Source organism: Cladophialophora carrionii (assembly GCF_000365165.1).
Source record: "Cladophialophora carrionii CBS 160.54 unplaced genomic scaffold supercont1.1, whole genome shotgun sequence".
In the NCBI taxonomy this organism is placed as follows: Eukaryota; Fungi; Ascomycota; class Eurotiomycetes; order Chaetothyriales; family Herpotrichiellaceae; genus Cladophialophora; species Cladophialophora carrionii.
In genome coordinates this window covers 956075-984038 of record NW_008481816.1, presented here as the reverse complement: position 1 = coordinate 984038, position 27964 = coordinate 956075, and the positions used below count along the sequence as shown (strand labels likewise).

Sequence of the window (27964 nt, the reverse complement as noted above, 5' to 3'; positions counted from 1 at the left end):
CGCCCCTGCGAGCCGGATTATCGTTGTTCCCATGGCGGATGACTAAATGAGATGGACGCAGGTGACCGGGTAAACTTCGGACTGAGAAAAAGCACAATTCTGACAGTTACGTCATCGTCTATTGTCCAAACTCAATTGTGCACACCTGAGTATGAGGTGGTCTGAAGTTCACGGCTTGAGCAAAAGGACAATTCTGTACGGAGTAGGTTGTTGATTAAATTAACAACTCTTGGCGCTGGCATTGACACAAGCAGCTGCGGTGGTAGCTCTTCAACCGGCAGAAAACGCCCTATCTTGCTTCCTTCGCCTCTATCAATCAGCATGGCCGTTGCTCCCTTGAGCGCTTTGCGCGTCTCTAGTCACCAAATCCCTGCCTATCAGCGCATACCAAACACGTCGATCCAGCGCAAACCACTCATGATCTATCACGGCGTCTTCTCAAACTCCGCTCCTTCTTCAGTCGAATCTCATCTGAGATCTATCGGCGTAGTATCTCCACAATGGACTTACACCATGTTTCGCGAAACGCACTTCCACTCAAACACCCATGAAGTACTCAGCGTTGTCGCCGGATCGGCCAAATGTTGCTTTGGGGGAGAAGAAAACGAAGGGCGCGTGGAACCTGTGCTGAGCCAGGGTGACGTGGTAATAGTTCCGGCTGGTGTAGGCCATCGGTTGCTGGAGGACTATGGCGGCTTTCAGATGGTGGGCTCATACCCGAGAGAGAAGACCTGGGATATGTGTTATGGTAAGGCTGGCGAGGAGCAGCAGGTCAAGCAAATCGAGACCCTGGGTTGGTTCAAGCGCGACCCCGTCTATGGTGACGACGGGCCGAGCCTCTCCGTGTGATGGCCCACTGGCAGTGATACTACAAAATACCAGAATAGAGTACATGTGCAAGCAAGGCTAGCGCTGTGATGTGATTCCCGTCTGAGGGGGATCCGACTGTGTACAGAAATGATGCTATTTTATTGAGCGTTCAAGTCATTATTCGTTTCACTTCGTGTCGATCCGTTCGACCAGCCTGGAATTCATGCACATTAGCAGAGGCCGTAACGAATGATGGGACAAGGCTTACCTCAATACGCTGACAGAGAATGTTAGCAGCCACGCAGTGAGTGACACCAACAACACCGAGCTCAATGACTCGGCCCTGTCGCAGACTTTATCAAACCTGCCAGCTGTCGTTGGCTGTGTGGGAGCCTTACAAGCCCCTTCGTCCACTGTCAGAGATTCGAAACTCAGGGCAAGATTGGCAGACTGGAACACCACAAAGAACAAGTCTAGTAGCACCAGTCGTACTTTTGCCCTGGCAGGTCGAAGTCCCAGGGGTTTCGAGAAGTATTCATCGTAAGTGATGTAGACAGTGTATACTATCGCAATGGCATCGACAATAATGGCCATCAAACCGGACGGGTCGCGGTAGTAGTCCGTGGCGGTAGCCCCGACGCGCTCGATACAATCCGGGTTGCGCTGTCCTGGTGGTTGCGAGATGCATCTGGTGATCTTGCCAGTTTCATGGTATATTGAAGCACCAAGAGCCATGGCTGCAATAGCAAAGACCAGAACGATCATACGGAAGATCAGAGGTATGAAAGGGTTCCGTAAGACGGTGAACTGAGCACGCTTGTACCAAACTTTCCTCTTCCGACGGAAAGCGCGGTATCGGCTGCTGCTGTCCTCCACGTCGTCATCATCGTGATCGGCCAACCACGCCTTCGAATAGTCGGTCATATTCTGATTCAGCCATTCCTGGTCCACCTTTTCGCTGTCGAAGTTCTCCTGCGCATAGGCACTAGGTTGGGCAAAGGACATCCATCTGGAGGTCTGTGTAGGTTTTGCACGGGTCGAAGGTGTGCAGAGTCCATCTGCATGGTGCTGCTGGTCGCCTAGCAGCGGTCGTCTGGAGGTTGAGGGGCTGTAATGATGTTGCGCAACAAGGGCCGAATGCGGAGCGTCCGGAACGAGGAATTGAGGGTCATCGAGGTCGCCTTCTTCAGCGTCCCTCACCCAGGCTATTGCAAAGATTAACCATCTTCCTTATTGTCTCCTGTCGCACGGGTATGACTTACGCGGAATCGTTCGAACCGGGAGAGGGGAGGTGGGCTTGGAGGTGATGGGATCGGACGGCGCAGTGAGAATCGAATGGTTTACTCTCGGAGGGCCTTTGACTGACCCACTATGAGGTCTCCCGTGCAACGAGTTGTTGTGCTTGCGAGGCTGGATGTTCTGCTGTGCGGTGGTGATCTTCACAGGCGAAGCTGGCGCTTCCTGCCCTTTCATTCCATCTGGGCGCACATTGTTGACCTGCTGCTCTGCGGTGACAACCGCCTCTTTCTCGGGATCTCTCGACGGAGCCTGCCATGGGAAGCCCGCTTCATCCGCCATGTCCAACCCACGGGGCGGCACGAGGTACAGTCCCTAGCAATCAGCGGAGGTGCATGTCGAGTGTCGAGCGCCGCCCCGGATACGACAGCGTTCACGGTCGATATGTTCGGTTTCGCGACGCTTGCAATTAGATCTTTCGTAGCTGGGTGGTGTTTATGTACCCAGTAACCTTGTGGAAGGTGATGTTGGAAGTGGTAATGATTGTCCAAAGCATCTAAGCAGTAAACAGCGGCTGCCACGCTGCCAACCATCTGGGCACCGAAGTCGCTTGGCGGATGGGGCCTTGCGGTTGCTGCAGACGGCGCGACAGGGATCCTCATTTGGGGCGAATCATCGCATGAGATCTAGCCATGACGTTGAGCGAACAGCTCTCACATTATTGCGACGCAACGCGCGAGGAACTAAGGCACCACTTCATGATGACTTGGGAAAATTGGTGAGCTGTGAAGCTACACGCAGAAGCTGCTTGTTCTTCACACCCTCATCTACTGTCGTGTCAATTATCGTCGTCGAGCTTCCAATTTCACCGTTATTCCCGGTCATTCTTTTCTTGAAGTACTTGTTCCATCCCAATCATGACGCCCTCGAGGCTTCCTTGATTTTGCAGAGGGTTGTGGTCTTCTTTTCTTGCGCCCTCCCTCTGAAGCGTTGCGGCTATGCGCAAAATCATCCTCCTTCCTCTCACCACGCGACAAGCCCTTGTCTATTGCCAAAAAGCAATCGAGAAGCCGACAAGCAAACCGAGTATCGCCGACCGGATAACTAAAAAGGCAGCGGAAACATGGGCGCAGTGGGAGACTGCTAAAAAGGGATGGAGGAAGACACTCGTTTACTACGGTAACCAGGGCCTGCAGCGCATCCCGTACCAAGAATGGGGACTGAAGAGCTTTCCGCCCTCGAACCCCAAACTGCAGGCCGAGCAGATTACAGAAGGGAAGAAATTCGATGTGATCTTCCCCAGCAATGTCATGCACAAAGAGGACGTCCCAAAGGTGCTGGCCAGGCTAGCCCGCGAGAGGAAACAATTGCATTGGAACCGGTTCATTGGGAGCATGGTGGCTATGCCAATTTGCATACCGTTTGCGCTGGTACCCATGTATGACCTACACTCGTCTGGCATTTCAAACCCGGGTCACTGACAATGGACCAGAATACCTAATATACCGTTCTTCTATGCTGCTTATCGGTGTTGGTCACACTGGAGAGGTAATGTCGGCTCGAATAGCAACAGCGTCGTGCTTACCAGTAAACAGCTCTGAAAGGTTCAGATCACCTAGATTTTATCCTCGATAACAGACTGTACCGCCCGGTCTCGCCGCCAGAGATCGAAGATCTGTACGAGCAAGTCGCGCCTGATGCCCCAGATTTCACCTTTGTCACGCCGAGTCAAGTCTTGGATGGCACTGCGCCTCCGGAGCAGATCATACTTCCGGCAGAATGCCACAATCTGGTGGCCGAGGTGACAGGCGTTCCCGAGCTGAGTGGTGAAGTGGAACGGGCCGTGTGGCAGATCCAGCGGCAGTTCAAACGAGAGCAATCGCAGCAAGAGAAGCAGAAGCGGAAGCAGCTACAACAGCCACCCAAGCACGATGCTGGGGAGCGCGACCCAGAGAAGAAGGATAGTGGTCCATGACCGATATCTCGGTTCTACGGCCACTATGACTGGATGATGAGACGACGACATAAAAATAGTGCTGTCGGCCTGATGATTCATGCCATATATGCTTCCTGTACATTACCACTCAGTCATAGCCCAAGCATTAAAATGGCGAAAGAGATGATTCTATTAACAATTATTCGGGGCATGCACCCTTGTGTCACAACAATGAAGTTGAATTGAGGCCTTCTTGATAGTGCATCAACCTTAAGTGAGGAGCTGTTAGGCAGCCTGTGCGTACTAGCTAATTAGCGTGAAAGTGAAAATGAAAATGAAAATGACAACGGTAGGCATCAAGCAACACACGACCTCGCGACTTGTTCACTTTCACCTTCACTTTCACTCTTATTGTCAGCTGCCCTTCTGTCGCAGTCTCACAGTTCTTCACGAGGGTTCTCGTCCGGTTGACCCCAAGATGACTATCTTTGAACCAATGCTTCTGGTCCACATGCTGCTGCAATAGTCCTCTGGTGCCGTATATGCACGTCGTTCTACCGCCTACCTGTCAACGTTCGCTGTAACTGACCGGACAGAGAGAGGTGATTGGCAATCAACCAATCGACTGCCTTCCCCTTCACATCGCCGGCTGCACTTTCCAAGATCTATTCTCATGAGACAATACTCCGTGCACCTCACTGAATACCAGCATGCACGCTTCCGTCTAATGAAAGCAGGATGAGAAATCAACCTCATTTGTATTGTTCAGAGTCGGTAGTTCCAGTGTTGCTGGGAGTCTTTCTTCCAACAGAGTCCTCCAGATCCGCCACCCAGGAATAAACACCGCCGTCGGACTGCTGCTCCTGCTCTACCGTCACCATGGCATCTTGGGCTGAGGGTCATTCGGGTCACTATGTCGCTGCTCAAGGGTACAGCGACAAGCGACGACTCGAAGCTCCTCGGGTTAATGTTCCTCCACCTGACCTCAACTACCGGAATGGCAAGCCTACCTTCCGCGTTCACGGTCTGCCCTACAATCGGACTTCCAGACAATATGGCAATCACGAGTTCCTGAGGGCTCTAGTCAGCAGCCACAGGTTTGACTTGGCACATTCAATGCTCACCTGGCAATATGAAATGCGCAGGAATGCTCAAGCGATCCTGCCTTTCCTGTTTCTAGGACCCAGCAGTGTCGCCAGGGATCCGGCATTCATCTGCGATACCGGCATCACTCTTCTTGTGGCTGCTCGTTCCGGGAAATCCGTGAGAACCCGCAAATCGTTTCTCGATCCTGCCACCTTTGCCTCAAGCGCGGGTATAGCAAGCTGGACTTTTGACTTCGATCACCCTGCCGAGTTCATATCACTCGTCAAGCCAGTCATCAGGGCCATCAACGACCACCTCGAGGCCACATGTGCTAGGATCCCGATACGGGACATTCACGACGTAAGGGGCAAGGTCCTTATCTTCTGCGAGTCCGGAAACGATCGTTCGGCCCTGTTGGTCGCCGCGTATTTGATGGTTGTTTATGGGGTGGAGGCTATTGCCGCCATCCACATGATCCAGTCTCAGCGCTTCTGCATCACCTTGTCAGACGACATGAAGAACATTCTTCTGGACTTGCAGACAATCACCACCGCCGAACGTCAGGTCTCCGACGCAGACTCCGCGGTGATGCCCTTCATTATGCCCTCCAACGATGACGGAAACGTGGCGAACCGACCTCGGCGGCCTAGTAAGCGCAATATTGATGAATTCTACACTTCGGATGACGAGATTGGGAATGGCGTCGGACAACTGATGGAGACAGACATTAGAGAAGGAGTGGCCCCATTTGTGGACGTTGCCGATTGACGGCAGATACTCACCATGTGATGAAAGACGTGTGGGTAGTTTTGGCCAACTGAACAACACTGGATCGCCCCGAGATACGATTCTCGAAAAGGCGCAATAGCCAATTCCATGCGGTAGTCGGTCTTGGTAGTTGTGCCCGATGGCGTTCACCGCAGCAATCACTCCTGTCATCGATTTCGAAGCCAAACATATCCTGGGAGCGGCCGCAGGAGCAACAGGCGTCGTTGGAACACCAAGCAAGCTCTCTGGGGACGCTTGAGCTGTCCCAAGAAAGCACGAGAAGGATTTGAAAGAAAGCGACCAATGCGCACATGGATAATGGATCAATGGTGATTGCTGTGTGTTGTTGCCATATGGAAGGTAGATTGCTGGAAGGGCTTTGCCCTCATCCCACAGAGGTACTTCTCTGTCGGCCACTTCTCCTTGGGTAGGTCTCATTTTCCTAAGTTCGAGATCTGGATGAGCATGAACTGACACGATTGCACTTCATGTCCAGAATGGCACATTGACGAAAGTGATTGTGCACTAGATGTTACTGACAGAAAGACGTGGGGCCTGGCAAGACAGCGAATGTCCGACAAATTGCGGCTTTCGCTTTCGATTTTTCACCTATGGACATGAGCCTTCACTACTGTCTCCGTCCCACGTTCTCTTTCTCCTTCTCCCTCTCTCGCTCACTTACACCTTCCTCCTCTTCGCTCCTTCGCACGTAGCTGGCGATATGCAATCATGCAGCTGAGATCCAGCATCACCATCCCTACTCGTCTTGAGGACGAGGAGCCTGCGACTCCAAAAAACCGCAATGGCACCAAACCCGCACACCCTGGTTTGATGAGAGCCAACACTACCCCCTTCAACCCTGACAATCCTCCAGCCGCCTTTCCTTCTCTCCCACTGACATCAATGGCAATGTCTGTGGAAAACAAAAATGTATCTGAAGCGGCGACTACTGGTGACAACGTGACAGAGAACTCCATCCCTAACGAAGGCAGCCTCGCCGGCGTTACTTCGGCCATTCATCGACAGGAAGATTCTCAGGTTCAGACAAGCCAGATCGGTGTGAAAGTCGAGCAAGACGAGACTCAGCAAGACCAGACTCACAAGAAAGTGACTCAGAACGACGGATCAGCTGACAATGCCATGGCGCGGGCAATAACTAACCAAGACAAAGCGACAGTCGCGACATCCTCAACCACTACCACTCAGGTAACACAAACTTCCTCATCAATGGAAACCGTGACTAACTGGTGCTTGGTAGACTGTCAGCATTGATGCCCAGACTGTCGAGTATGTTTCGACCCCCAGCGAGCACATATCCAGCAGCGGTGTGGCGCAGGCAATTGGGAACCAAGATGCGGCAGCAACCGCGATGTCAACAAGCAATGGCCCTCGCGTAAGGCAACTGTCCTTGGCAATCGAGACTTTTAACTGATCCATTCATCGCAGGTGGTGCAGCAAGTCAAATGGAACGAATTGCCTCTTTCAATGCAGTACCACATCTACAAAGCTATGAAAGAATATCCTGTGCACCCCGGATACATAAGTCGAGCCTTGGGCATGAATGCGACTCAAATTGCTCAGATCGAGCATGCTGTTGGCTTGCGAGCTATCCATCCAGCTTCGCTCGTAGACCTCTGGGCTTTCTGCGCAAGCATCAGCATGCCCATCCCAGGCATCCGGCCGGACATGCAGGACTCCCAGATCATTGACCCCGACATCTTCCAAGAGTACGCCGAGTACTTCACCTTCGTCTGCAAGTACGACTGGGCCTTCGATGGTGAAGTCCGCCTTGCCAGAAAGTTCTTGATGGATCATAACCTCTCACTCGCCTTTATGGGACAATGGGTGCTAGATCCGCATGGCAGCGGATATCGTCAATTTGTCCCTTATGTGCCAAGCACGCGCACGACTCCATTGGCAAACGCCTGGCGACCATTGTATGGTGCAGTGCAGAATGCGGCTATGCGTCAGTTCCGCCCACGACCTGGACTCCTTCATGGTATTATGCCGAGCGGTAGAGCAGTTGCAGCGAGAAATGCTCGTCGCCACCCAGCCTTGCATGGTCGGCCGGCCCTCCCTTCTGATCCAGCCGCTTCAGCTGCTCGAGCATTGGTCGATCAGAGAACTGAGCGAGCAGGACGACAACGTCATCCCCTTGCCCAGGTCTCTACGCCTGGCGAGTCAAGCACTCCTCCTCAGACTGGACAGCAGAGCGCACAAGACATCGTCCAACCAGTGCCTACAGGAGCCAGAAACCCTGCTTCTCGACGAAACCCACGATCCCACTTGAGTTCCCAAGATACGCCTTCTGCACTGGGCCAGCCAATCGCAAAACCCTCCGGCAAGACAGACTCTCATCAAGATCTGCCATCAAGCATGAAGCCAAAGAATGCGCTGCAGCGTGCTAGAGGTAGCCGCGCTCAACAGAACGGTCATGAGAAGAGAGGAGATGAGACCGTGCAAAATCAATCGACCTCAACCCCTGCGCCGGCCTCTCTGCGCTTGGTTCTCAAGATCGACAACAAAGATGGCTTGGCTCAAGTGCTTCGAAACGCGCCGCCAAAGGCAGCTAATCCCACGATCTCTGCGGATCCCTTCAAGAGTACAGCGATGTCCGATGTAGCCCAGAACGGTAGCGTCCATGCCCCTCAGACTGTTTCTTCTAGAGCCCTGCCGTTCTCTACCACGATGTCCGGCTTCAGTCGCGGTCTGGTCATGGGACTTCCCTCGACCTCGGCTGCTGCCAGCGCAGCTGACAGCGTCTTCGCTATCCCTGCAGCTCGTGCTCCGACTAACCATGTTGACAATCTTCACCGTCTGGTCAAGGCCGCTCCCGACCATCCAAAGCGAAAATCATCCCAGTCGGAGATTCGTCCGGGTGCTCGCAAGGCTCCTCGCGTGGAGGTCGCTGATACTCACGCGACACATGCACATGGGCTCGTGTCTGCTGGCATTGACAGTATGGATCGTCTTCATACCGAAACAGATAAGGCCCACGAATCTGGGAATGGTCCGAAGAACATTACTAGAGGGGATATTACTCCAACCCAGGCGACAAATATGTTCTCGGACATTGGAGCTGGCGAACTTAGCGGTGACTTTGCCAACAACTATCTCCCGAAAGGCGTAATAGCTCACCGACCGCTACCATCTCCCACTTTCTCTGCCATTTCCGAGAATGCAGATCTACCAGAGTTCCGAGCGCTTCTCCGACCAGTCAAGCACCGCCTGCGTGGCAAAGTCCCAGCCTTTGGCACCGTGGACACTCCCAAGGGAGGAGACATTGCCGTGTCGACACCTTTGACCCCAGTTGCAGAACTGCATCTCCTTCAGAATATCCCTACACCTGAAGCCAGTGGGACGGGTGAAACTAACCACGAGGATACCAGCGAGGAGAGCAGCATCGCGACAGGGACCAGCAAGAAGACCAAGAACAAGACACAGAAGCTCAAGCTCATCGTCGGTCCACGCAGCAAAACTCCTACCTCTTTCTCTTCCGGCCGAGACTCAGCATCTGTCCATGGCAGTGGCTTCAGCATGGGCACTATCATGATTGCTCAACCACCCACTTCTGCCATCGGGCTCTCTGCTACGCCTGAGTCCATCGAGGAGAAGGCAGTCAAGCTGCGAAGGTCGGCTAGATTGGCCAGAAAGCTCGTGGTGAACGCCGAGAAGCGTGAGGAAGAGATTTGATGTTGGCGGCCAACGCGGCTGAATGGCTGATGATTGACACATCAGTCCAAGTAAGACGCAGAAGGTTGTTGGATCACAGGAAAAAGTCGACGGAACCGACCGGTACATCATAGTTCTTGAATAACGCTGTTGTGCTGTGTCGGAAACACCGTCGTTGGCTCATCCATGAGACACCCACAGAAACACATGTATTAAGTATTGAGATCAGCAAGGAAGGCGACAGTGACATTGGAGATCGATCGATGGCGATATTGACATTGGAAGCGGGGCCTGGTCAAAGGTGACAATGACTATGACAATGGAGTTTGATGATCAAAGGCGACAACGGCAACACGTAGGAGCCCAATGACACCAGGCAACAGTGAATATGGTTGGCTTGATCGAAGTCAACAATGACAATGACAGTGGAGGTGGACGGTCAACCTGGCAGAGAAGGGCTGAAGCGCCTCAAACGCTGCAAAGCAGTCTTCATGTACCTCCCCGCCCTAGCTAGGTAGCCCAAAGCGCTGAGAAGCAAAATGAGAAGAATCTCCCCTCACCGGCCTCGTAACTTCCTACAACTTGCCCAGACCCTCTCTCTTCAAAATGAAGAGGTTTCTCGTCCCGTCATTTCTTACACGCCCTGGCCGTCCGATCTTCTCCCCCTCCCAGGAGGAAAACTGCTTCAACGTCTCCTCGTCGCCGTGGTTGGCAACAAACCGATGATTGTTGCTCTTCAGGCGGCCCACAATATATGCCCGAAGAGGCGTGCCATCGCGGTGAAATTCGACGGTATACGTCTCGACGACAGCGTCAGTCTCGCCGTTCCCTTCCACCTCCACACGCGCCACCACCTTCGGTACAGATATCCCGCTCACATACTCGGGCAGGGGATCTGCCTGGGCATACGGCTGTCCGGCTTTCCGCCGCATGGTCGACAAGCAGAGCACGTGCTGGTACGTCATCACGCCGCCGTTGGCGAGAATCAGGCCGTGGCGACCGTGGCCGGCACGGAGACGGCGGGTCATTTCGGTGATGGCCTATAGTATCACGAACCAAGGATGTAAGAATAGCGGAAGAAAAGAGTATACACAAAGACAATACAAAAGGAAACCGCCAAAGGAGAAAGTAAGATAAAGACACGTACGTGCATGGAGTAGTTGTTCCCGGCGCCGCCAAAGCTGGTCAGCCCGCCGAGGATGGTGAGTGGTTTTGGGCCGCCCGTGATTGGGAGATTGAGATGATGGGCCGCGATCTTGGGGACGATTGGGAAACAGCTGCAAGTGACGCGTGTTGCGTTAGTGAAAGGGAAAGATTTGATCACACGGTGGTGTGGGGGTGCAGAGGGGTGGAAGAAACGTACGAGTAGAAGTCGTATAGGTCGATATCTTCCTTCGCGAGGCCGGACACGTGCAGGCCGGCGTCGATGGAGCGCGAGATGGACGGGCTGGAATGGTAGTTCGGACGCTCCCAGACTGCATCGGTCAGTTAGACCGTATCAAGGCGATACGAAATACCAAGAGACAGGGAAGGCGGGCAGGTGGGTGGAACTCGTACAATGATCGCTGTCCTGCGTGCCAGCACCGCCCAGGGCGTATATCCACTTCGTCCTTGGAATGCCCAGTTCCTCCGCGTACGCGACCGAAGTCAGCACACAAGCACCGGCAAGGTTGATCGTGTTGAAGGCGTTCATCAGCAGCGGATCTGTCGTGCCAGGTCAGCGTTTATCCTGAGTCACCCCCACAACGCTTGTCGTTTGGTCTGCCATACCACAGGCAACGGGGCGGGACGTACAAGGAAAACAAATCATCCTGTTCCTCTTGGTGACTGTGCCGATCACCTCCTTGCTCGCGGCTGGCTTGCCGTAGTTCCAGGCATAGGGTTGCTTCTCCGCGACCTTTGCAAATTCAGCATACAGCTGGGCAGATTCCTCGTGGTTGGCGGCTATGGATTGCTTGCGGTACGCGCGGAACCCGTTCTCAAACAGCGGGTACACGTGGATAGGGGCACCGATCGAATGCACGGCGCCAATGTCTTTGCCCAGATCTCGGCCTGTGGGTGTGAAGACCGAGTTGACGGTTTCCTTTGTCTTGGTCCAGCCTGGCGGCGGCAGCTTCTTGGCCGCCGCGAACGCCGACAGTGAAGCCAACGCCTCGCCGCCCGTAATGATGGCGACTTTGGTTTCGCCTCTCGAGATCCTCCGTGCGGCCTGGTCGAATAGTTTGGCCGGCTTGTTCCCGCCGTGGTCGCTGTAGAACCGGTGTCGTGCATCGACGCCTAATCTCCGACTGATGTCCCCCGGGAGATCGTCGTAGGGCCAGGTCCATGTCCGCACGACGTCGATGCTGTCGATGGCGGATTGGAGTTGTTGTCGTTTGTCGTCCGGGAGATCGGTGTCGCTTAGGGCGACGGTTATGGCGTTGAGAATCAGTGTTAGTGGTTCGTGGCCGTCGGCGAGGGATGTTGAGCGATTGACGAAGTCGCCGACGCCGACTATGATGGGGATTTGGGACATCGTGCTGCTTGTCACGTCGAGGGTATTAGAAGCAAGACGGGTTTTAGGCTGTTCAAGATCAGGTAGGATACCTTTTCAGGATGGGAACATATAAAATAGCATCTATCGTATCTTTGTCATTCTGATATCAAGGTATGTATGAATTGTTTGTAGGGAGCATTACAGTACTCCATACTCGGTCCGTTCTACACGAGGATTGACTCGGTCCATGCTCCATGTTCCATGCTGACAACCGCCGCAAGCCGAGGTTGAAGGTGGCCGTCCGTCCCACCGAAACAGCTACTGTATGTACCGTGTACTCCAGACAAGCCGCTGGATGACAACGCATTGTATCTTCAGACAAACAGCTAGATGATTGGCATCATGGAAACATTTTGGTGTCTTGAGCAGTTACAAGTGCGTGATGGCCGACTCTGCGCCTGCACGCAGTTTGTTCCCGGTGTTCGGATGTACGCGACTTTCGCCCTTCTCGGAGATGGGTCATCGTCATGAATCCAAGGGTTAAATCGCTGTGTCCGCATGCTGAGGTATCATGTGGATTGATTTTTCGAGGGGCGAGGATATGAAAAGATGCAAATGTGCTCTGGTTTAGCAGCCACAAGGTCGTCGTGCTCAAAGGCTGCGTGGCCTTTGTTCGGCGCGACCGTACAAACGGACCGAGTCGTCGTACTCGTACTCGTACTCGTACCTAGCTTCTTGGAAAGATCTTAGCGTCGATTGACGCGCTCCGCGTAAAGTGGATGGCAACGCGTTTCGCCACTTCTCATAGTGTCGTCACCACAATTTCGAAGCAAGGGGCAATTCTGGCCGTGGCTGAATGATAGCCGCAGGATGCGAGCCTGGCATTCCAGTAGCTAGGCCAATGCAAGCCCGTGGCATCCTCTTGCCCATGAATCGGCCCTGAAGCAAACAAAGTAAAAGCGAGGGTGGTGCGTTTGATGCGCGTATCCGGCTTCGTTTGCTGAGCAATCCTTCCTCCGGCGTCCTAAAGCCTCAGCTGGAGCGCGCCCTACTGTCTCTTGCGCTTTGACCAAGGCCTTACCTGCCACGAACATGTCTACAAGCTCGTCCACTTCAGAGCCGACAACACCAGCCATGTCGAATGCCAAAAGCACACCAGCATCATCACCAATGGATGCGAGTCCTAAGCAGCCGAAGTCTGACACCACCGAGGACCCAATGGTCAAGAGCGAGAATCAGATGGGAGTGGATGGGGAGGACGATGAAGCGATGGACCACAAGTCTCGCGCGCTCACCAACCTTCTGAAGACAAGCTCTGTGTTTGTTGCGATCATGGCGGACAAGATGAAGCAACAGCAGGAGCAAAATCAAGAGCAGGCGAGAAGGGCGGCTGCGAAGCAAAGGAACGATGCAGCTAAACCTTCAGAGACGAAAAACGCAACGAGACGATCATCGAGGGCGCATGCTGCTGGAGAGGCTGACAGCGGCGAAAACTTGCAGGAGCAGGAGAAGAAGGCCACTCGAAGTCGCGGACGGCCATCCAAGAAGAACAATGCCGCCAAGAAGAGCATTGTGGACTATTTCGACTCGCAGACCGTGAAGGCCGCCAAAGATGGGCCCACAGTTCAAGAGGCGCTGGCAGAAGCCGCAGATGAGTACGAGGGGGAAGGGCTCGGCGCTCAGGATCTTGTTGCCACTGAACAACCCTCTCTGGTCACGGGCGGCCAGATGAAGAGATATCAGCTCGAAGGCTTGGAGTGGTTGAAGTCGCTCTGGATGAATGGCCTGAGCGGGATTCTGGCGGATGAAATGGGCCTCGGGAAGACGCTGCAGGCCATCTCAATGATTGCGTTCTTCAAGGAGAACAACATCTCCGGTCCTTTCCTGATTGCGGCTCCGTTGAGCACCGTGCGGAACTGGGTTGAAGAATTCAAGCACTGGACTCCCACCATCAACACTCTTCTGTACCATGGCAGCAAGGACGACCGTGATGCAATGAGGCGAAAGAGGATGAAACTCCAGGACCAGAGCAAGTGGGAGTTCCCGGTCGTCGTCACGAGCTATGAAATCTGCATGAACGACAAGAAGTTCTTGGCCAATTACCAGTGGAGATACATAGTCGTGGATGAAGGACATCGTCTGAAGAATATGAACTGCAAGCTGGTCAAGGAGCTGATGACATACAACTCTGCAAATCGCCTGCTGATCACCGGCACGCCGCTTCAGAATAACATCGCCGAACTCTGGTCACTGCTGCATTTCTTGTTACCGGAAGTTTTCAATGACCTCGACAGTTTCGAAAAGTGGTTCGACTTCTCGAGTGTCTTAGAGGACAAGAAGGAGGCTGATGGCAAGTCTCTGAAGCGCAAGAACAACCTGGTTTCCACCATGCACGCCATCCTCAAGCCATTCTTGCTTCGACGCGTCAAAACCGACGTTGAGTCGTCTCTCCCTAAGAAGCGAGAATACATTCTGTACGCCCCATTGACATCAGAACAGAAGGAGCTCTACCGAGAAATCCTTGCCGGTTCCAGCAGGTCATATCTCGAAGACAAAGCAGTCGAGCGGATCGAGGCAAAGAGCCGAACCGCTTCCCTCAAGCGCAAGGCAAACTGTAGCGGTCGCTCCACGCCAGCGAAGAACATCAAGCCCAGTCGAGATTCGACGCCTGCATCAGTCGCGTCAAATGGTTCTATTCGGCGAGGTCGGAAAGCGGCCCGCACCAGCTATCGCGATGTGACCGACAGTGAGTTCAACGATCGTCTGCGTCGAATAGAAAAAGGTGAAGAAGGGCTCAGCCTCGATCGTGCATCGCCTGGCCTCGACTCGCGAGACATCTCGTCCGACGAAGCAGAAGAGCTCGAGCGTGCTCGAACCCTCAAACTCGCGAAGAAGGAAATGTCGGCCAAAAAGCTGCAAAACCCTGTTTTACAACTCCGGCTTGCATGCAACAGCCCGCACAACTTCTACTGGCCCTGGAAACCGACTACGCTTGCCGAAGAGGAATCCGGCGACTTCCCGCAAGTCGACGAAAGCCTCGTCAGAGCCTCAGGCAAGATCCTCCTGCTTGACACACTTCTGCCTCGACTCTTCAAGCTTGGTCACAAAGTCCTTATTTTCAGCCAATTCAAAACCACGCTCGACATTCTGGAAACCTATGCAGCTGACCTGCGTGGCTGGAAAGCATGTCGGATCGACGGCTCTGTCGCGCAGGAAGATCGCTATGCTCAGATCACAAGCTTCAACACGGACAGGTCCTATAACTTGTTTCTCCTCTCCACTCGGGCTGGTGGCCAGGGAATCAACCTCACTGCAGCCGACACTGTTGTTCTGTTCGACTCGGACTGGAATCCGCAGCAAGATTTACAAGCCATGGACCGCGCACATCGTATTGGGCAGACGAAGCCTGTAATTGTGTATAGGCTAGCTACACGCGGGACGGTGGAGGAGACATTGCTCTTCAAGGCCGACTCAAAGCGCAAGCTCGAGAAGTTGGTCATCCAGAAGGGCAAGTTCAGGTCTCTTCTTTCGTCGGGCGCGGAAGTGGATGACATCAAGGGAGTGTTAGTGAATGACGAGTTTGAGAAGTACGATGTCGCACACCTGGAAGACGAAGACGATGGAGCCACCTCAACAGGCAGGAAGAGATCAATATTAGGCGAAGATGAACTGAAGATCTTGACTGATCGGACTGACAAGGCTTATGAACGAGCTGAGAAGGGCCTGGATGTCGGCGGGGAAGGACAGGCCTTCAAGGTCGCAGAGACTAAAAGAGGTCAAGGGACGACAGGCGATGTCTTGGATGACCTGACGGTTAGGAGAAAGGCGTAAGGTCCACAGGTAGTTCAGGATTTTCGGTTCGAAAGACCAGGTCTTGGATAGCTCTGTAAGGAATGCAGTGTTGGATTATGTTGAGCACTCAGCGTTCTGGTCAGCAATGTGCACCTGGTCGATCAGGCCACACGATGCCGGCTTATCTTAGAGTCTTGTAGACTTCTCCGGCGTGTACGAGGTAGTACTGGACGTGAAGGGGAAGTAAGTACAGCCTGACACGTGAGTAAGCGCAAACAAGGCTGCAGGCTGCGTCACACCTTCCTCTTTGAGGCAAAACTCCGGCGGGAAATTTCAACTTTCTCCTCCCGATTCAACACGACACGCAGGATCTGACCAGCAAGTTCCGCCATTTGTTCGGGTTGGCGAATGCGGCTTATGAACATGTGTCCGGAAGGAGCCAACAGAATCGAACGGCCAAGAGATTGCGCGGTGGCACGACTCCATCCTCTCAAGAACAACGTGTCCCAGGCCGCGCCTCGATGCTGCTCAGCCTATCAGTAAGCATGATCTGAATTATGCTCATATGTGTGGAGAAGCGACGAGAACTAAGATATACACTAGAGCATAACAGGTACCAGCCACCAATACCCGGACTGGTGGACATCCGATAATGTGCCTGATATCGCGACCATCTCCGCAATTCAGCCGGGCGGCATGGCCAAAAGTAGAAGCCCGGGGTTGATCGGTAACATGGATGTCTTGCAAGAACCTTCCCACGTGGAACGGAGGCACAATCTCTCTTTTCCTCTTCGACCGTAGCCTGGAACCTCCCCCAACGTCGACCACGCTGTCACTACTGTACGTTCAAAGGAAGCTTTGCAGACGTTACGGCTTCAGCCCTGGAACTCAAGAGCCATGTTACTCTCCAAGGACGATCGACTTCATTACACCTACGACTCAGAACATGTACAGGTTGAACCATGGGGTCCAAATGCTCTCCGGGTGCGTGCCACGAGGTTCCACACTCTGCCGCCAGAGAACTGGGCTCTGACCATCACGCCACCAAGGACAGATGTCTCTATCTCGGTTCCTGGCGACCACGCATCCATCACGAACGGCAACATCACGGCGACAATCTCCAAGGCCGGAAAGATAATCATCACGAATGCCAAGGGCGAGCGGCTTCTGGAAGAGTATCACCGCAACCGTGCCGATGTCGAGGATCCAAAGTGCAGTGCCTTGATGGTTGAAGCACGAGAGTTCAAGCCGTTGCTTGGGGGCGACTACCACTTGACGTATCGACTTGAGTCCATTGACCGCAAAGAGAAGATCTACGGCATGGGCCAGTACCAACAGCCGTTCCTCGACCTCAAAGGCTCCGACCTAGAGATGGCCCAGCGCAACTCCCAAGCAAGCGTTCCATTCATGCTGTCGAATCTCGGATATGGTATGCTCTGGAACAATCCTGCCGTTGGCCGAGCCGTCCTAGGAAAGAACACGATGAGCTTCGAGGCGTATTCGACAAGGGTCCTCGACTATTGGATCGTTGCTTGCGACACGCCAGCCCAGATCATTGAATCATACGCCGATGTCACAGGCAAAGTTCCAATGATGCCGGAGTACGGTCTTGGTTTTTGGCAGTGCAAGTTGAGATATCAGACTCAAGAAGAGCTCCTGGATGTTGCGCGAGAGTACAAGAAGCGGGGATTGCCCTTGGATGTGATTGTGGTGGACTTCTTCCATTGTACGCTCGTTCCGTCCTCGTTTGCAATTGTGTGATGGCTGACGACATTTGACTAGGGCCAAAGCAAGGCGAATGGAAGTTTGACCCGACGTATTGGAAAGATCCCGGTGAGTCAGCCATGCGTAGGCTCCTATCGACGTGGAAGGAGTCTTCGGCAGAGCCATCGCCCGAACTCCAGTTCCCGTTTGAACCCGCAAAATCGAAACCTGCATTTGAGTTTTCCTTCAAATCAGCCCACTCTGCAAAGGATCCAACTGTCAAAGTGGAAGAATGCAGTTCTGACGAAATGCCGTGAGTCTCCCGTCACAGACGCCATGATCAAGGAACTCCAATCAATGGATGTCCAACTCCTCGTTTCGATCTGGCCCACCGTCGACAAACGCTCGGAAAACTACGACTTCATGCTGGAGCAGGGCATGTTGATCAGACAGGACCGTGGACTGCGCATATCTATGGATTTCCAGGGCGAGACAGTCCATGCTGACTTTACCAATCCCGCCACTCGAGAGTTTGTATGGCGCACGGCGAAAAAGAATTACTACGACAAGGGAGTTAAGATGTTCTGGCTCGATGAAGCGGAACCGGAGTACAACGTATATGACTTTGACATTTACCGATATCACAGTGGGAGTGTGTTGAGCTCCGGAAATGCTTATCCAGTGGAGTACGCGAGGACTTTCTTTGAAGGGATGAGGCAAGATGGGAAGCAACAGGAGATCTGCAACCTCATCCGCTGTGCGTGGGCTGGAAGCCAGAAGTTTGGCACTTTGCTGTGGAGCGGTGACATTGCGAGCAGTTGGGAGAGCTTTCGGGATCAATTCGCGGCTGGATTAAATGTTGGAATTGCCGGTATTCCTTGGTGGACGACAGATATCGGTAGGTCTTTGTCTCGGCCGTAATTCAGAGAGCAATGCTGACTCAGGCAGGCGGATTTCACGGCGGCAACCCCCAGCATGCCGACTTTCGCGAGCTCTGCACGAGATGGTTCCAATACGGTAAGATGCGGTCTGAGTTGTCGTCGTCCACCCAGCTGAATATGATGGTGCAGGCTGCTTTTGCCCTGTCTTCCGCCTTCATGGTGACCGCGAGCCCAAGCAACCTCAACACGGCACGACTGGAGGCGCGACATGTCTCTCTGGTGCACCTAATGAGATCTGGTGCTATGGCGAAGAGTGCTACGAGATCATGAAGAAATACCTTTTCCTGCGCGAGAAACTTCGGCCATATATCCGTGGCCTCATGACCGAAGCGCATGAAAAAGGCACACCTGTCATACGGCCACTATTCTTGGAATTTCCCCAGGATAAAGAGTGTTGGGAAGTGGAGGACCAGTACATGTTTGGCGGCAAATATCTTGTCGCACCGGTCATGTATAAGGGCATCACTAAGAGAAAGGTCTATCTGCCGAAAGGTGCAAAGTGGAAGAGGTTTGATGACGGCCAAGTTCGAAATCCGGACGTCCTCGAAGGAGGCGTGGTTACCGTGGTGGATTGTCCCTTGGCTGTGATGCCTGTTTTTGAGAGAATGGATGCGGAGTAATTGTCGACACACCATCCCGCTTGAGTGCGTGTGGTTGTGTGGTGGCCTCGAAAGCAGAAGAGAACCTAGAGGCATGCATGTGTGATGGTGTCAGATGCGCTGGTTAGTAGGTAGTCGTCAGCCTTGCGATGCCGCCCCGGACGCTCGGCAAGGCTGGGCGTGAATAGGGGGTTCCGTAGTCTACAAACATTACTGGCAGCATCGTGGTCAGACGTTCAGTCGCACTTTTTGACACTGCGCCGCCCTTGGACGTCTGCTGGAATCTTGTAGAGGCTAATAGTTACCACATTCAATCCGATGGGACTTGGACGCAGACAATAGGGCGGCCCTTCCGGAGATTTGATTCGCTAGCAGGCTCGGAGAGACCTGGACGGACGAGAGATCATCAGGAATGTCGAGCAAGAATTCCGCTCATGCCGATAGAACTTGCCGCCTCTCTTGTTCCCTGGCTAGACCCTGACAGGAGGTGCACTGCATATGATATAGATTGGAAGGCATATCGAACTGAGCACATTCCTGGCTGCCAGCAGCCAATGTCCAGAGTTATCTGCTAACCGGGTAGCCGGGTTCAGATGAAACAAATCGTGGAGCGCGGGTATTTTCCTCTACTTGCCCTAGCGTCTGAGAGACCAGTGGAAGTCGCTGCTGGAGAACGTACGACGCCTGACTTCGGCGAACGCTCGAGTCGGGGCCGACCGTGGAGTTGCACAACACACCTCCACAGACGTGGTCAAGAAGTACGTGTGCATTACTCATGGTTGATCGGTATGGCCTGGACAAACCCACGGGAAAATCGATCCCTAGGTGTCCGTATGGGAGAGGTAGAGTGCCAGGGTAACCAGCCTGTATCCGGATGGAAGGTCCCTTTCCGGATTGGCACCATCTGCGTCCCACGGGAGCCACGGGCCCTCCAGCGAGAGATTGTCTTGCTGCTGGGGAAGATGTCCTCGAATGAGGAGATGGTCTTGATTTTGGGCAAGGTACCTGCTCGACTTTGATCTGGATCAAAGTTCGGAGCGACAGGCGTGGCTCCGCATACTCAACCTGCGGCTGGATGCTACGTCTCTCGACTCTACAGGAATGTGCTCTTGCTCGAAAAGTCTCATTTTCGGTTGCGTAACGGCGGTATCGACCTGGACAGCGGGCTTTGGTTTGACGTCAAGATCAACAACACCTGAATCGTCCGGTGGGTAAAACTTGAGAATCTCGGAGTCGAGGTCAGATACGGAGAACCGGGGACAAAACATGAAAGGGGTGTTGAGCGATGTCCTGGCGTGGCGCTCAACCAGCATCGCAGAAGACGAAAAGGTGTGCCTCAACATCATCACATGCTTGGAACCCTTTAGAGATTGGAGAGGCTGTTCCTTTCCAATCCCTTTAAGCACGCATGTCTGGGTTCTGCACCGACCAAGAATCTATCCTCCTAGATATTGTTCTGCGATGGCACCGAGGTCGTCGCTGCCTGGTACCGGCTCGTGACATCGCATGTGAGTGAGCCAGCATATTCTGCTGATGACATCACGAGAAACACATTTCGGTACCATCCTTCAGAGCCGGAGCCGTCTTTTCGTCGTCGATCTTGCCTTCAACGACTCGATCGCCGTGCTGGTCTTTCTGGTACCGTCGTCCGAAGGCGAACTCGCGAGAGTCGTAACTGCCAGACCTTAGTGCGTGGAGACAATTGAGCGAGCAGAGCCGTTTCATTGATGGGTTGCACGGATGAAGGCCTTCAGGTCCAAATTCCACTGTTAGGCAGCTATATTGTCAGACAGGACCGAGAGCGTCGAGGTCGATGGTATTATCCTTGGACGCGCGAATTCGGACTCGAAAAACGAGAGCAATATCCAGGTATTCTGAACAGATGGGCAGCTTTCAATCAGCCTGAGGAACGAACGGGTCGTGTGCGAGATCACGGCTGCGCCTGAGTATCAAGAATGGTGCGCGGGTTGGGGTGAATTGTCGCGGTGTCGGTTGTCACTGTTCCAGTGTGCCAGACTATTACCCGTAGTCGGTACTGTTGCGCTCTTTCTCCACGGATGAATATTCTGCTCAGCAGTATTGACCATGTCGTTCAGCCGCCCCGTCTGTTCATCGATCCGCCCGGCAAATCATTGATTGACCACGTCTTTCAGCTGCCTGTGTGTTCAACGATCCACCCGGCAAATCATTTCTTGACCTTCAAAAGTAACTCATCGTTCTTCCAACGATTTTCCGTCCGTCAGGAAAGCGGATGGACCACTAAAGAAAGCATCACGTCTCACTGAAACCCTTGCGCGTTATCCAACATGTTCTACCCGGCGAATTGGCGTGACCTGCTTGCTAATCAACCCGTACAAAGCGCTGGCTGGTCCGACAGTAGGAGTAAGGCTCAAGATTCAGGACTACAGGGACTCCAGTGTCTTCTGGTTCAAGAACATACGTTGGACGGATGGGTGCGCAGGCTAAAGGTTCAGGCGTTATTTTGCCAACTGTCCAATTGATGTATATGGATCTACGTAGTGCCTCTATCGAGGAAGCTCGATGCACCTCCGTTTACCAGGAGCAGTAGTAACGGCGTAGCTGATACTAAACTGCAAGGCCATACCAGGACGTGCTCTGATTGGCTGACTGTCCGGGGCTTGCACTGAGCTTAAGCCCATATCACAAGACTAGTTGCATATTAGGCTAGTCGATACCTTAGCGCTGAGCTTAACTTCAGCGTCTTGCTTGATCGCTCTTTGTCTATTGAGCATCACAAGTGCGTAATGTCGGCAGGAGCATGATGGAGGTACATGGACGCGGCGTGCGCTCTCTGCGCAATGTGAGAAAGGCAAATGGTCGTGCGATATCCTTCAGAGCCTCGCGTTAACTACTGCGGACGTCGTCAAACTGATGATCGTCGCCCTTGATGAAGGACTTGTCTTCTTGATGGCTAGATCGGACGTCGAAGCCGAAGTCGAAATTGAAGCCGATCTCAGACGCGGGCACCATCAGTATGCCACCGGCACCGAGCTGTAGGGTGGGTAGACTCGACAAAGTCCAAGTTTGGTTCAATGTGCCGAGGAGATCACGAGCTTCAATGATCGTGGCGGGCACAACGCGGGTCATCCTTCAACTCTGACTGAGGTCAGTCTCAAAGCGCTCAGCTCCCGAACTCTCTATGGCCTAGCTTGGGAGTGCCGTCTTCTCTTCCCCGGGCTGGGAAGGAAGGGAAGAGGCACCACTGTCAGACCACCATGCTGATGGCAGCTGCGGAGGGAAAATAGAACGTGCCCGTCTTGTCTCCTGTTGATGACGTTGCTCAAGACGTTGAGCAGCGTCGATGGGATGAGTCTTGCGGGTTTCTCGCCCTGCTGGCTCTGTGATCCCAAATCTCCCTCTCGGGCTCAAGGAATGACCTGTGGTTGCGGCTGTCAGGGTGGCTACCTGCACCGGTACTGTACGACTAGCAGTGCGCCTACACACCGTTGCAAACCGAGCGCTAGGCCACATATGCTCGCAGGCTCAGCAGATATTTGATCTCCAGCACATCTGCGACGAACCGTGCCAAAGCGGAGGGAAAAGGTAGTGGAGCGGTCACACCTGCAGCTTCCTTGTACTGTACCAGGCTATACACAGTACTCGCCTTATCGTTGCGGCAGCACGGGCTCATTCATTTAGCCGATTCTCAGATGTTGTGCCTCTCGAAAACCTGCCCCAGTCACCACAGGGTCTCGCTGGTACCCTCCCGCATTCGCCACAGTGCCTCGCCCGGTCTCCTCCCGCACTCATCGCATTGCCACTTCTGGTAACCTCACCAGCAGGCTCTGCTTTAGCGGCTGGCCAATGTCAATCCTCCTACTCCTCCTGCCGTTCCGTCGATATGCGCCAAGAGATCAGCGCCACTGGCAGCCTGAGCTGGCCGGCATCGCCACTTGAATGTCGCATTGTGTCGAGTCGAGGCGGGTCTGAGTAGACCTGCAGGGACCCCTCCACCAAGACTCGCTGTCCAACTTGGCGCTGAGGCGATAGCAGGCCCTGGTCCCCGTTTGACGGGATGTACCCTCTTGCAATCGGTCTAGGCCACATCGTCGTCCGATATCAGGAGGCTACCAGCGCCGTTTCTTGCATCAGGCATCTGCGTCCTTGGCGCTTGCTGCAGCTCAGGGTTGTCTTGACGGCCTCGTCGATGCCATCGAGAGCCGCGTGGCGGTTAATCGAATTGCCCAGGCCACCACGAGGTAGGTGGCAATGGTCCGCCGGTTAGATCGCGATGGTTAAGTGGGATGAGCGGCCCTAGCCCGAGAGAATGTCTTCCTGTGCGCCCACGAGCCAATCGGCCTATCTTATCAGTACGTGGTCATGCGTCCCCATACGGGGGCCCACGAACTGCGGAGTTCTGAAGCACACAACCAAACTTAGGCCACACTAAGCGGCGTCCTCCAGCCGAGCGACGGGCTTTCCGGACTGTTTTGGTGTCTGGGACCTGCCTTGATACCAAGTCAGCTGGCTTGAGACGCGCGATGGTTAAACATTCATCCACGGCGCAGTGTGCCTGCAAGTAGCAGCCTCGCAAGGTTGTGAGCGCAGTGATTGTGGCCGTCCAGACGGCAGGGCGAGAGCCTCATTCAGCTTGCTGTTGTATACGCGGCTCGATGTTGGACGAGAAGTCACGGGAGGCTTGCATCTTGTACCCGGCTTTTGTCGGCAGCAACAAGCGACGATCTTCACCCACGGATGTTGGCCGTGGAAGCTGCCAGCACTGCGACGGCTGTGATCGTCAATGGCACGGGCGATGGTCTGATGTGCATTCTCAGCGCACGGCAGCTTGCCTTCAAGCCTTGACTTGATCAAGATATGATAAAGGTCAATTGCTCACATGCTACGGCAAATTGTCGGTGTTGAGGCGTGGAATTTAGGGGAGAATAGCTACTCTGGAGCTTCGGGCTGGACTCCGTGGGCCGGTTTGTTATAACATTTAGCCCGAATGTTCCCGAGCTGGAGCCTCAAATCAGATATAAAGATCGGAACAAATCGACGCGAGTCTTCATCTTCTTCCAAGGCTCAATGCTGTGGGAGAAACAGGTATTGCCACCTCGCTGAGGCGCCAATCCTGCTGGTGGCTAGGGGTCTTTTGGCTGGCCTGGCCTGGCTTCATGCATATCGCCACAGACCACATGCTACTGAGCAGCTCCGATTGTGTGAGATTTTGACGGTTCCTGATTGGCCCTGCACAGGCATCCTTCGACGCCGCTGATCAGGGTACCGACTGCCGATTCATGGTCCAGACAATCCCCACCTGTTCCACTGCTCTGCGAGTGTGGTCTTTTGGTGCGACAGCAGCGGTCTGGCGGCGTTGTCTCTGCTTGCGGGAGATGGGTTCTGAGGGGAGATCTGAGTGTTGACGTCCAAATTAGATCAGGATCTCAATCGGGTGAGAGGCGAGCGCGGCTAGGCGTATTGACGAGGAGGATGGCGGCCGCTGATGTTGCCAAGTAATGCGCCATTGACCTGTCGCTGGCTCGTTACAATTCCGGCTTGATTGTTCAGCCGGTAACTTCTCTCTTGGTATCGTTGTGGTATTGAGAGCAACAAGCCTTCGAGCAAGCCACGGTGCAAGCAAGCGTCTCGTGCCCCCCGATGCCCAGAAATTGCAGTGCTTCTCTTGCCCCGGACCCCAGATTCTGCGTGTTGACAGGTACTCTGGGGCAGCCTCTCATGGAGACATGCTTCGGGAGATCTCTCTTGGCTTGAGTGAAACCTTGGTTGTCTCGCAAAGGGACGTGGATGGCAGTGACATGGGTGGCATCTGACTCGCTGGCTCGCGCTCTGCGTCGTGAAAATGACCGGCGTACCGGTCTGGGAAATCGTTTAGGCGTACACAGCAGGAATACGGGATGCATGCAAGATACCCCAGGCCGGGTGGTAATCAGCTGGGCAGTCGTCGCAGTCACCGACGGAAGATGGCGCCGGTGAATCTTCCAATTAGCAACTCCACCCCCGCATTGCACAGCTGCCGTCACGGGCTTCCCCAGGGGCTCATTGGCGGGGAGCGCGCCTTGACTTGACAACCAAGCTCCACCGCCGACCGCCCAGAATCTTGGCGGCTGTGGGTGCAGCGTGCGGGCGCGAGGGGCGTCAGTGGGCGTCAGTGGGCGTGCGCGGTCCCTGCGCTCGCACCCCGGGGAGCTCACCTGCTGCCATTCGCCTGCGCCTGCGCCCAGCACCCGCACCAGAGCCTGCGCGCAGCCTGCGCTCACGCTTGTCCCTCCCTCCACACGTTCGCCTTCCTCCAACCTGCATCTTTCCTGTCCTATCACGCTGCAATCTGAGTTCCTCCAGTGCCTGATGCGGCAGCTCGCTGCCAGCCTTTTCCACGTTCCAGTGATCGTCTGTCCCTCGTTTCTAGACCAAAACTTACTGAACGGCTATCCTGGTCAGCCGGCGCCATGCACGTTAACGAACATACGAGACAAGCACCGTCCTTGGCCTGCCGGGGTCTCTGCCGACCAGGGCTGGTCTGTCAGCAGCCTGACATGCATGATTATATGTCCTGAGCCCTTGCCACATCCTTATCAACGGTCCTCTCAGTCTTTACTCGACTCTTCATTTCTCTCAGTCCATCTTCTGCCGTGCCTTTGCCTGAGTCTGACCCTGCCCTCACACACAGATCATCAAGGACTTGAGCCATCATGAAGCTCTACGAGAGGATCAAGGACGATGTCAAGAACGACGTGAACTGGAACCGCGTGGCACGCGTTGGTGCCCGTGGACTCCGCGCCACTCCCTCAGCAGCCAAAAACTATGTCACGGACAAGGTCCCCATTATCGGATGGCTACCTCGCTACAACTACCGATGGCTCCTGACCGATTTCGTGGCGGGACTGACGCTGTCGCTCATGTTGATTCCCCAGAGTCTTGCCTACGCGAAAATCGCGAAAATCCCCGTCCAGTATGGGTTGATGTCGTCGTGGTCACCAGCCGTCATCTATACGTTCATGGGCACATCCAAAGGTACGATACTGGCCCCGGCTGCGGTAGCCCAGATCGCTGGACTGACACTGCTGCAGATATGTCGACGGGTCCAACTTCACTGATTGGGCTCCTCACGTCAGATGTGGTTGACGACCTGGTGGGAGAGGGCTATTCCCCCGAAGCCATCTCCTCCGCCGTCGCCCTCATGATGGGCATCTGCATGGCTGCCATGGGCTTTTTGAAGCTCGGTTTCCTCTTGGATTTCATCTCCTACCCCGTCCTCACGGGCTTTATTTCCGCTGTAGCCATCACCATCGGCCTCGGTCAGGTTGACAACCTCATCGGAGAAGAAAATGTCGGAGACGGGACGGCCAACATCATCCATGATGTACTCACCAATTTCGGGACCTGCAACGGTCGCGCAGCCGGTATGGGCATTGCCAGTGTCATCCTCTTGGTGGGACTGCAAAAGGCTGGCGAACGCTGGGGCAGCAAGAACAAGGTGATCTGGTTCATCTCCATCACTCGCGCTTTTATCGCTCTTCTCCTGTTCACCGGGATCAGCTATGGAGTCAACAAGGGACGTGCCGAAGATGACTACCTGTTCGACGTCAGCGAAGTCCCTCCTACTCGCATCAATGCCCCCAAGCCAGTGGACGCAGCGCTCTTGGGCAAAGCTGCTGGCGGCAGTATCGCGGCCTTCCTCGGTGCTTCGATCGAGCATGTTGCAATCGCCCGTGCGTTCGGCCTGAGGAACAACTATGTCACGGATCCCAGCCAGGAACTCTGCTACCTGGGCGTGACCAACATCTGGAACAGTTTCTTCACCTGCATGGGTGTCGGAGGAGCCATGTCCCGAACCGCCGTCAACTCGCAATGCCAGGTCAAGTCTCCGCTCTCCGGCGTTGTCACGACTGGCGTGATTGTCCTTGCTCTCTACAAATGGACCGGTGCCCTATACTGGGTTCCCAAGGCCACCCTTGCTGCCATCATCATCACTGCCATTTGGCCTCTGATCGGCAAGCCGAGCACCTACTATCATTTCTGGAAGACCTCGCTCGCCGACTTCATCGCCTCGATGATCGCCTTCTGGGTTTCACTGTTCGTCAGCACGGAAATCGGAATTGGCAGCGCCGTCGGATTCAACGTCGCCTACGTCCTCCTCCGTCAGGTCTTCATCCGCATCTCCACCGTCTCGGCAGACTCGCGCTCGGAGCTGGCGGCTTCATTGGACGCTGCACGAGGAATGCCTCCGAGTATTCCCCCGGACACGCGCGTCTTCCGCTTCGAGGAATCCTTCTTCTTCCCCAACGTGCAACGCATCAAGCGAGTCATCTTGGATACCGTCCAAACCTACCATTCTCCAGAGTACAACTCGCGCAACGGCGAGGAGGCCGAACGCAACTGGTCGGTCGAGGGAGAACGACGCATTGCTCGCCTGCGCAGGAAGGCCAACATCGAGACCTCCAACCTACCTCCCATCAACGTGGTCATTCTCGACTTTGCCAAAGTCAACTTCTTCGACACCAGTGCTGTCATCGGTCTGAAGAACTTCCTGGCTGAGCTAAAGCAATATGCCGGCAAAGGTGTGGAAATCCGGCTGGTCGCACTGAACGGCATGGCCCGAGAACGGTTCGAGCGCGCTGGCTGGACACTGCTGGATGCCGATTCATCCATGGATACCTCGAAGCCAACCAACGTCCGAGTGTTCCCCAGTGTCGGTCAGGCCGTCCAAGCCTCCAGGGCCGCCTCGGAGATTGTCGAGGTGATTGTCAAGAACGATGAGAGCAGTGAGGAGAATACCACGGTCAGCCACCGTGAGAAGATGTGATACCCCTATTGATGGTTTGTTGGAGCGACTTCGAAGTCGGTCTTCGCCGGTCCCAGACTTAGGTGTCGACCCGTTTGAAAATGCATGAGTGTATGATTTGATGACCGTCTTCGTGTGGAAGAGACCAGCGCGATTTGGACAGTATGATGGGCATGGGAC

General features: G+C 54.3%; 9 protein-coding genes across 9 annotated transcripts; 7 read left to right on the top strand and 2 right to left on the bottom strand.

Moving 5' to 3' along the window:
• Positions 1 to 321: 321 nt before the first annotated feature.
• Positions 322 to 849, top strand: G647_00357 (uncharacterized protein; the record flags this gene model as incomplete). Its single annotated transcript, XM_008723760.1, has 1 exon — positions 322 to 849. One exon carries the CDS (start codon positions 322 to 324, stop codon positions 847 to 849), a length of 528 nt encoding a protein of 175 aa, XP_008721982.1.
• Positions 850 to 996: 147 nt separating this feature from the next.
• On the bottom strand, positions 997 to 2388 carry G647_00356 (uncharacterized protein; the record flags this gene model as incomplete). The annotated part of the gene is made up of 3 exons (XM_008723759.1): positions 997 to 1024; positions 1079 to 2015; positions 2073 to 2388. The coding sequence occupies 3 exons, from the start codon at positions 2386 to 2388 to the stop codon at positions 997 to 999; spliced, it is 1281 nt and encodes a 426-aa protein (XP_008721981.1).
• Positions 2389 to 3044: 656 nt separating this feature from the next.
• On the top strand, positions 3045 to 4021 carry G647_00355 (uncharacterized protein; the record flags this gene model as incomplete). Its single annotated transcript, XM_008723758.1, has 3 exons — positions 3045 to 3484; positions 3539 to 3594; positions 3642 to 4021. The coding sequence occupies 3 exons, from the start codon at positions 3045 to 3047 to the stop codon at positions 4019 to 4021; spliced, it is 876 nt and encodes a 291-aa protein (XP_008721980.1).
• Positions 4022 to 4861: 840 nt separating this feature from the next.
• G647_00354 (uncharacterized protein) lies at positions 4862 to 5836 on the top strand (the record flags this gene model as incomplete). The annotated part of the gene is made up of 1 exon (XM_008723757.1): positions 4862 to 5836. The coding sequence occupies one exon, from the start codon at positions 4862 to 4864 to the stop codon at positions 5834 to 5836; it is 975 nt and encodes a 324-aa protein (XP_008721979.1).
• Positions 5837 to 6565: 729 nt separating this feature from the next.
• G647_00353 (uncharacterized protein) lies at positions 6566 to 9529 on the top strand (the record flags this gene model as incomplete). Its single annotated transcript, XM_008723756.1, has 3 exons — positions 6566 to 7042; positions 7095 to 7229; positions 7283 to 9529. 3 exons carry the CDS (start codon positions 6566 to 6568, stop codon positions 9527 to 9529), a joined length of 2859 nt encoding a protein of 952 aa, XP_008721978.1.
• A 554-nt stretch (positions 9530 to 10083) lies between these two features.
• G647_00352 (uncharacterized protein) lies at positions 10084 to 12023 on the bottom strand (the record flags this gene model as incomplete). Its single annotated transcript, XM_008723755.1, has 5 exons — positions 10084 to 10548; positions 10656 to 10785; positions 10872 to 10983; positions 11066 to 11212; positions 11303 to 12023. The coding sequence occupies 5 exons, from the start codon at positions 12021 to 12023 to the stop codon at positions 10084 to 10086; spliced, it is 1575 nt and encodes a 524-aa protein (XP_008721977.1).
• Positions 12024 to 13118: 1095 nt separating this feature from the next.
• G647_00351 (uncharacterized protein) lies at positions 13119 to 15815 on the top strand (the record flags this gene model as incomplete). Its single annotated transcript, XM_008723754.1, has 1 exon — positions 13119 to 15815. One exon carries the CDS (start codon positions 13119 to 13121, stop codon positions 15813 to 15815), a length of 2697 nt encoding a protein of 898 aa, XP_008721976.1.
• An 858-nt stretch (positions 15816 to 16673) lies between these two features.
• Positions 16674 to 19041, top strand: G647_00350 (uncharacterized protein; the record flags this gene model as incomplete). The annotated part of the gene is made up of 5 exons (XM_008723753.1): positions 16674 to 17502; positions 17559 to 17609; positions 17812 to 18378; positions 18429 to 18497; positions 18551 to 19041. 5 exons carry the CDS (start codon positions 16674 to 16676, stop codon positions 19039 to 19041), a joined length of 2007 nt encoding a protein of 668 aa, XP_008721975.1.
• Positions 19042 to 25691: 6650 nt separating this feature from the next.
• Positions 25692 to 27805, top strand: G647_00349 (uncharacterized protein; the record flags this gene model as incomplete). Its single annotated transcript, XM_008723752.1, has 2 exons — positions 25692 to 26013; positions 26070 to 27805. The coding sequence occupies 2 exons, from the start codon at positions 25692 to 25694 to the stop codon at positions 27803 to 27805; spliced, it is 2058 nt and encodes a 685-aa protein (XP_008721974.1).
• Positions 27806 to 27964: the final 159 nt, after the last annotated feature.